We start from the raw sequence: 9,523 nt of genomic DNA on the forward strand, positions 1-9,523 counted from the left end.
TGGATAGATAGATAGATAGATAGATAGATAGATAGATAGATAGATAGATAGATAGATAGATAGATAGATAGATAGATAGATAGATAGAGATAGATAGATAGATGGATGGATGGATGGATGGATGGATAGATAGATAGATCGATGGATAGATAGATAGATAGATAGGTAGGTAGATAGATAGATAGATAGATAGATAGATAGATAGATAGATAGATAGATAGATAGATAGATAGATAGATAGATAGATAGATAGATAGATAGATAGATAGATAGATAGATAGATAGACAGACAGACGGATAGACGGATGGATGGATGGATATATAGATAGATAGATACTTTAACAATCCCAATTTGGGAAATTCTTTAAAATATTTAACTAAATTAAACTACTGGCCTTTTATGGCTTTCACATACGCTTATGTATATAAATGTACACAGAGTAAAGACTGCAATATTTTACTCAGAAAAAAAGTTGGAGTAAAACAGTATCAAAACATAAATGCAAAGAGTTGCATGGTGAAAGAAGGACAAGCTGTACCCAACTAAAGAAAATAGGACCTTATGTCACCTCATGATCATTGCAGCTGCAGAGACTTGTTGTTTGAGTGAATGTCAGACATTAGTTATTCATAAAGCGAAAAATAACCTTTCTTTATCAAACTGTCCCTCAAAACAATGAATATGACTCATTCATTGGATCTGCTTGAATTCTAAAAATGCATCCAATGAAAATAATTAATCCAAATAACAGTTATCAGACTTCTATATTCTATACAGACAGTCACCGTTGGGGGTCAGCCATGAAGCAACACCTGCTGCCCAATTGCTTTGTTTGATATGCCAAACATTTGTGACGAACAAGAATTGTGCTTTGATGGATAGTACATTTAACAACTTGAAGGCATAGTTCATGAGGTTTTTAGTAGTCTTGTCACTGGTTTATAATAATCAAGCTTTTACAAGTCTGGATGTTTAGTGCCACCAAGTGGTCAAACAAGTGTTGTGTCTGATACTGTGGATCAACAGGACCATTCATGCTTCAGTTTGGTAACAAAGTAAAGTATTATCACCACCACTTCCAATTAAATACAATGACATTTGGAGAAATATAAAATAAGCCTATGTCAGTTTTTGATGCTCTGAAGAGTGAAATTATGGGGGAAAACAGTGTTTTCTGTGATAGCACTTTAAATAACTAAAGGTAATTTACACTTTGAGGGTGGGTTTAGAGAAATCTATAGAAACTGCTTAATTAAAAGATTGTTTACTGATGGTTGTGACCTTCCTTTTCTAAACATTATAGTTAGCGAATCAGACTCCCTCTTTCTATGGGCTATTTGCTTTTAATGTCAAGTTACAAGCAAATAACCTGCAGCATTAATGATTTATTCAGAAAGAAAACTCTAACAGCCCCATGCTTTGTTGCTCTAAAGAAATGTACTCTTTGAACACCAATCTAACTAGGAATTTGTGGTTTTATATCTCAAACTCCTGTCCAACCTTTTAAAAAATTACTTTAAAACAGTTTCAATTTCCCCATCTGTTGTGTTGTCATGGCAACCGCTGAACCAAACATACAGATATTATGTAACACTGACGTTTATATTAATCTAAATACGGTACTTAACATATTTTAAAAACCAAATCAAAGGCTAATTTGTTGTCAAAGTGTTAAAAACTATATCAAAAATATACTATGTCAACACGATGGGAAGCTGCATTCTGATCTTTACAAATCAACAAAAACAAACACATCTCTTTATAAAGTGAACATTAAAACAGTTAATTTAAGAAAACACAACATAAATGGAGCAAAAACATATGTAATAACATTTTCCACAGAGGTGTTTTCCATCCTTTCTGCGACGCCATGACTTCTAATGTAATCTGAGTCCCGGACAAATGGGAATTAGTTTTTTTAGGGGAACAGTTCAGGAACAAGATGGCTGTCCTGGGGCAAGAAAAGTGTCTTTCTTCTTCCACATAAACACGGCATCTTAATGCAGCCACCAGTGTCATGTAAATAGCTTATTAGCAACAACTTAAATAGCTTATTAGGGAACAACTTTAAACGCATTAAAGGCATCGCTGTATTAAGGAAGACATCGTTTTTTGAGACGGAATTGAAGATCGGAAAGTTTTCTTAACGGTTTGTTGAGAGTGAACACTAACTTACTATATTAGCACAAGCTATATACGGAGCATGATACCGCTATTAAAACGTCTTGATTTTGATTTGTAAACACCGTGTAACTTTAATGTAGTTATTTAGGGAGTTATTGGACACACTTTTCTAATCAGATTTGTTGTTTTTAGGCGTTTTTAGGTGGTACGGTTAGCCGAAATGCTTGAGCCGTTATAACATTCTACAGTGTTTAGCGTAACTTTTGCAGATGCCCCGCAGTAGATAGAAAACAAATAGCTAACTGGACCATGAGTTCATCCCGAGTCAGACCACAGCAGCTGCCGCAGAGCCAGACTGCCAAGGTGCCGCACAAACTAGACTCAGGCGAGGGGATAGAGATGGAAAACATCCAGCATCAAGACCTGGGTCTCGGGGGAGTCGTAGGCACCCCGTCCCCCCCTTCCAGACAAGCCTGGAGCCGCGACAACCCGGGGTTTGAGCCCGAAGAGGAGATCATGGCAGCCGACTGGCCTCCAGCAAGTCCCGGGAGGAGGTCGGTGTCCACGGCCTCCAGCAGCAGCTGCAGCAGCGGCCTGGGCAGCTTCCCCGGAGCGGGCAGCAGCACCCACATCACCCGGGGAGGACTCTACCCGACCCCGACTGTGGATGCCCGGCAGCAGGACAGGCATCTCCACCGCGGCTATTTGAAGCAGATACTACAAAAGATCAGAAGTTAGTCACCCACTTTGTCAGAGGTGGAAGAAGTACTCAGATCTTGTTATAAAGTAGAATGAAGTAGAAGAGTGTAGAATACTCTGTTACAAGTAAACGTCCAGTATTTACATTTATATACAGTAAAAGTACTCAATATGCAGATTGACCCATTTCAGAATGATATATATTATATGTTTTTGATTATAAATATTGTTGCATGAAAGTGTTATCACAGCTTGTAAAGGTGCATCTAACATAAACGTGTATACTGCAGGGTAGATGGTGAATTTACTCCAGGTGTATTTAAAGTCTTATTGAAGTGTTGGTTATATTTCAAATCATTAGGCCAATTCTGCAAAGTAACTAAAGGTATAAAATGAATGTGGTGGAGACAAAGTACACTACACTCTAAATTGTAGTTACACCTACACTTAGTTACTTTACACCACTGCTCTTTGTACACTTCCTAGAATAGTTCAGCAATTATCTAGCTATACTCTAGCATACTAAAGTTTCAATGCTACTATGTAAGAAAAATAAATCATATTGAGTAAAGCACTCAAAGTCCAGGCTAAAAAGTGCTCCATACATAGCAAAAAGGTAAACATTTATAATAAATAGACATTTATAATCTAACATTTTATAGGGTCACTAAAGAAGAGATTGTTCTATGTCTTTGCTCTAAAATTAATATTTTCAAAACCCCTAGTGTAGGGATTGTGCTCTTTCTAACTCAATAGCTTAGTCTAAGGGAGAAACATACAGATATTTTTAATGCATTATTTATGTAATAATATCTATTGTACACATGCTGACTGACATTTGAATTGCTGTTTTTTTCTTTGCAGTTCTGTGGGGCACAGAGCTGATGGAGGACAGTGACAGCAGTCGAGAGCGGTATCTCAGGAACGTACTGAGGGAGATGGTCACATACATCGCATTCCTCATCACTGTTTGTATCTGTAAGTAAACACTCAAGAATACTGAAATGATAGTTGATCCAAGTGACTCATAGAAAGCACTTAAAATGTGGCACAAAATACGCAGGCCGTGGCACTTTTCTGGTAGCTGAAAAGTTATTTTCCAAGCTCACATTGTATGTTTAATGGTTTTGGCAGCTGAAAATGAATCTGTGACACCAGGGTTACAGCTACAGCACACATTTGATGGCCACATTTTCTGATGGTAAAAAGATCATTGGAATCACATTTAAAATGCATATGATGAGAAAACTTGTGGTAAACTTTCTCTACTCTCTTTTTGCTGCAGTGAAATAAGTGTGGTTTAAGGGTGGATCAGGAAATTATTTCCTGGCAGACTAGATTGAGGGATATTCTGCCAGGCAAAGCTCGACATTATAAGCAGTTTCCAGAATGCTACTAGGAATAGTGCTGTGTAGTGAAACTAAATAAAATTCAACCCAATACTGACTTCTTGTTGTTTTCATCATTCTTTGCATTGTCAAACTAGATTTACAGAACAAACGTACACCAACAACATTAACTACTTGTGATTCTACCGTTGTATGACTGCATTTCACCAACAGCTTGTTATGAAGCAAGTGCTAACAGGAATATCAGTTTTACTTGTGTTTTTTTGCTCTGCAGTGACTTATGGGATGGTGAGTGCCAATATGTACTACTATACCAAAGTCATGTCTCAGCTGTTCCTGGACACACCGCTGTCTGCCGGGGACCCTTCCTCTTTTAGAAGCCTCTCAACCATGGAGGATTTCTGGAAGGTAAAACGCAAATTTCATTAATGTTCGGCTTTGTAAGCTAAGTTGTGACACTAAAAACAAACACAAACAACAGACACATCTCTAATAAAAGGACTAGTAAAAGTACAAGTATACCCTGCTCAACCAAATCTCAAAATATTTAAAAAACATTTTAAGAAGAAAAACACTAGTACAAACATGGACATTCAAAATTCACAATTAAATAAATAAATATAGGGTTTTCTAATTTCTGGCCTCTCCTGTGTTGTAAACTTGGCTCTCCTAACCTTACAGTTCACAGAGGGACCTTTCCTCAAAGGCATGTACTGGGAGGTGTGGTACAACAACAAGAGCCTGCCAGAGAATCAGAGTCTCATCTACTATGAGAACCTGCTCCTCGGGGTGCCACGGCTCCGACAGGTTAAAGTCCGCAATGAGTCCTGCTCCGTCCACGAAGATCTGAGAGGCGAGATTCAGGACTGCTACAACATGTACACCCCGTCCAACGAGGACACGGCCTCCTTTGGCCCCAAGAATGGAACTGCGTGAGTCCATGCTTTTCATTTGATAGGGTCTGATTACCAGTTTGAATGGGACTGAAGCTGTATTAACAAATGTCTACAATATCTTCTTTATTTTGTCTCCTAGGTGGATGTATACAGCAGAGAGTGAGATGGCTGGCAGTGGTTATTGGGGCCAGATATCTAAATATGGAGCTGGAGGATACTACCAAGACCTGTCCCGAACGAGAGAGGAGTCAGCAACCCAACTGCAGTTCCTCAAAGACCATCTGTGGCTGGACCGAGGCACCAGAGCCGTGTTCCTCGACTTCTCCGTCTACAACGGGAACATTAACCTGTTCTGCATCGCCAGGTGAGAATCACTGATCACATCAGTACAATGACAGACCAATGGCGTCTGGTTGGAATGAAATGCAAGAAATGTATGCATTAATGAAACATTATTTAACCTGATTGTCCATCCAACTTTAGTTTGTTTCCAACCTTAATAATAATACTACAAAAGGTTAAACTTTTCTGAAATTGCTGCTATAAATGTGCAGATGAAACATTTGAAAGAGTTTCCTCCTTATTACTCGTCAATCAATTGTTGTTTTTTGACTTATTCTACGGTTAATCTTTTTAAATAAATTGATGAATGCATGACAATTGTTCATGAAAATTCCCTTAAACCCAAGGTAACATCTTTTACAAAACGTTTTTTAAACTTCTGATAGTCAATTAGTCAAAGGAAGTGATCGGTTATTTTAGGCAAGGCAAGGCAAGGCAAGTTTATTTATATAGCACTTTTCAACACAAGGCAATTCAAAGTGCTTTTTTTTAGTCGATTAATGACTTAAATGATTCTTTGATAATCAAAATAGCTGTAAACAACAAAAAAGTTACAATCTGTATATATGTAAATCATATTTTACCCTTACAATAAAATAAAATAAACGTTATATGTGCTTTATTTAGATTGATCTATATAGTGTAAAAGTATCATTGTATGAACACAGGTTGCTGGTGGAGTTCCCTGCTACAGGTGGGGTGCTGACCTCCTGGCAGTTCCAGACTGTGCGTCTGATCCGATACGTGTCCAGCTGGGACTACTTTGTGGGTCTGTGTGAGGTGGCTTTCTGCATATTCATCCTCTACTACGTGGTGGAGGAAGTGCTGGAGATACACATCCACCGCCTGCATTACTTCAAGAACCTGTGGAACTGTCTCGATGTTCTCATTCTCGTGGTGTGTATCAATAGTTGTATTTGGGATTACTAAATGTATTTATGAGTTGAAGTATTTCGCATTGAAATGTATAAAAACGACCAGACTGGGCTCCCCATGAAGCTCACCTTATAGAGCAGGTGCCCTATAACTTAGGCTAAATACTTCAGTGCCTTTCGTTCCTTCTCTCCCTCTTTACTGTCTATCGCAGGGCTATTCAATTAGTTTGGAACGGGGGCCGGTTGATTAAAATGATCCAAAGCAAGGGGCCGGGAAAAAGATGGCATGAAATATGAGCAATCATATTTAGAGCTTCAGATACAGTAAATACTACAACAGCATAGTGGAGTGCATATATTGTGTTTAATTAAATCAAACAACATAGCCCCAAGGCCTTTATAGATCTAAATGGCAAGTTCAGAACTCAGTAGGCCTACATGTGAATCTAATTTAACCATCATTTAATTTGATTTAATTTAGGTGAAATTATCTAATCATTCACACAGAGATGCAATAAATGACAGTTTGTCACTACAGTAGCTAGTAGGTGGGTTCGAAACCCGAGCCCGCTGAAGTTTTCAGGCAATGTCTTCCCGTCTATCTCTCAATGTAACACCCTCTCTGGAATAAAGGCACTCTGGCCCAAAAAAAATCATATCATCCCGGGGCCGGATTTGGCCCGCGCGCCGCCAATTGAATAGCCCTGGTCTATCGTTTTTCCTTGTTTATTCCATATTTTTACATTACACTTTCTAGAATTTGGTGGTTTTTAAATAATTAATTGAGGATTTTAGTCATTGGACGCCTGGATCTTAAGTTATTAGAGAAAAACAGTTGAGCAAACATTAGTGGCAACTCTGTTCATAGCCGTTTCGGGACGTTTGTTTTCCACTGTGCTGTATTCGAGAAACACAGATCTTTTATTGAAAACTTGCTTAAATCAGTGTTTTAAATTTCGTTTTAATAACCCAGTTTTTTTGTTTCTGAGAGGAAACCTCGGCAGATAATTTATCTCCTGGTTAAAACATGCCTGAATGAACAATGAAGGTATCCTAACCAGGAGAAGCTGATCGCAGAAAATTGACCGAGTTTTTTCTTTCTCCGTCTGCTCTTTTTTCAGTTGAGTGTTGTCGCCATCATCATGAACGTAACGCGAACAGCCATGGTGGGCGACCGGATGAAAGGCCTGCTGGAGAATCACTCCGCTCACCCCAGCTTTGAGGCTCTGGCCACCCTGCAGGTCCAGTTCAACAACGTGGCTGCAGTCATCGTCTTCTTCTCATGGGTCAAGGTAGACATTCTTAATGTTGATCCATAATTACTCCAGAGACAGAACAGTGCAGAGGTTTTCATTTGGTGTTTTTCAGCTGAGGACTCATTTGACGTTGCCTTTGTTTCAAACTTCTGTTATCCTCGATATGTTAAAGATCGCTCAGTGAAATGTATTACAATGATAGTAGAATATAATACATAAAATCCAATAATATGAATTATATCCGAATAGAATACGCATTGAACATCAATTTAATAAACGGCAACTAACAAAGTATCAGGCTACATTTTAAAGTGCTTTTAAGAGCACACACACACACACACACACACACACACACACACACACACACACACACACACACACACACACACACACACACACACACACACACACACACACACACACACACACACACACACACACACACACACACACACACACACACACACACACACACACACACACACACACACCACACACACACACACACACACACACACACACACACACACACACACACACACACACACACACACACACACACACACACACACACACACACACACACACACACACACACACACACACACACACACACACACATTAAGTGTGAAGTGTTTCACTTTTAGTGCATAAAAAGGTAAATAAAACACAGAATTTGATCATGGTATTTCAAATAGTAAAATGTGTCTGATATATATATATGATGTATAAACAATTTTAGATGTAAAAATCTAAATGTAATTGGTCGCTCGTTTTGTAAAAGAAAGAAAATTAAAACCTAAACAAATTACTTAACCGGAAACTTTTAACAGACTTTGAGGATCAGTGCCACAGTGGAACATAAAAACCCAACTACTATAAGGTCGACTAATGCTAATATTTTCTCATCCTCTCAGCTCTTTAAGTTCATCAACTTCAACAAGACCATGAGCCAGCTGTCGGGCACCATGTCGCGCTGTGCCAAGGACCTGGTGGGCTTCGCCATCATGTTCTTCATCATCTTCCTGGCCTACGCTCAGCTGGCATACCTGCTGTTTGGAACACAAGTCAACGATTTCAGCACTTTCCAGGCCAGCATGTATGTCTTTCAAAGCACAGTGCGCACATGTAGCAGTACCTGTCATGTTCCCTGATGAATATATGTGTTGTTTCTGTTTTTGTAGATTTACTCAGTTCCGCATCATCCTGAGGGACTTTGAGTTCTCAGAAATAGAGGAGTCGAACCCCGTGCTCGGACCGATCTACTTTACAACCTTTGTCTTCTTCATTGTCTTTATTCTCATGGTGAGTAGAGTGTCCTGTGGTTGTTTACATACAGTACTCCCCCTCCCTGACACAATAACACCTTTCCCATTCTCTCTCCATACAGAACATGTTCCTGGCCATCATCAATGACACCTACTCTGAGGTGAAGGCCGACATGTCCCAGCAGAGGTCTGAGATGGAAATGACAGATCTCATTAAGAAGGTATTGAGCTACGTGGAATATTCATTTTGTCCGGTCAGATTCAATCCATTGAATCAACAGAAGCCACCACCATGGCAATAAGATCCAGAGCCCACTCCAAATATTGCAATTTCTGGGGTCTGGTTGTTTCTTCTTACCGATACAGATATTGGAAAATATGTAATAGAAAAGATATTAGAAAAAATAAAGAATATTAGAAAATGTCAGTGTTTTTTCCCGGGAAAGGTGGCAGTGGAGTTGTTTTCTCCAACCCTTAGATGCATAAGTGGGTCTTTTTTGACCCGGTGAGGTGGTTTTCTTGAAGTATCTTTGTAATTACATTTTTTTATCATTTTATATTCCAGCTTTTCCTCAAAAAACATGTTTTGGATATCATGCCATTCACATTTTTAATTTACATTTTAAGAAATTGTAGTTTTTGTATTACTACCCCATGACCCGCATGCATTTTCTATGGCATCCTATGGTTCACATTCACTGTAGACCACACAG

At 38.9% G+C, this 9,523-nt stretch overlaps 1 protein-coding gene across 1 annotated transcript in view; it reads left to right on the top strand.

The window, feature by feature from the left end:
* Nucleotides 1-2,434: 2,434 nt before the first annotated feature.
* pkd2 (polycystic kidney disease 2) overlaps nucleotides 2,435-9,523 on the top strand; it is an 11,607-nt gene continuing 4,518 nt past the window's right edge. The window contains 10 exon segments of the mRNA XM_034231209.1: nucleotides 2,435-2,858; nucleotides 3,689-3,802; nucleotides 4,448-4,581; nucleotides 4,855-5,105; nucleotides 5,209-5,433; nucleotides 6,080-6,308; nucleotides 7,408-7,578; nucleotides 8,460-8,641; nucleotides 8,727-8,847; nucleotides 8,933-9,031. Coding sequence (XP_034087100.1) covers nucleotides 2,435-2,858; nucleotides 3,689-3,802; nucleotides 4,448-4,581; nucleotides 4,855-5,105; nucleotides 5,209-5,433; nucleotides 6,080-6,308; nucleotides 7,408-7,578; nucleotides 8,460-8,641; nucleotides 8,727-8,847; nucleotides 8,933-9,031 — 1,950 coding nt within the window.

This window comes from Gymnodraco acuticeps, unplaced genomic scaffold (assembly GCF_902827175.1).
Source record: "Gymnodraco acuticeps unplaced genomic scaffold, fGymAcu1.1, whole genome shotgun sequence".
In the NCBI taxonomy this organism is placed as follows: domain Eukaryota; kingdom Metazoa; phylum Chordata; class Actinopteri; order Perciformes; family Bathydraconidae; genus Gymnodraco; species Gymnodraco acuticeps.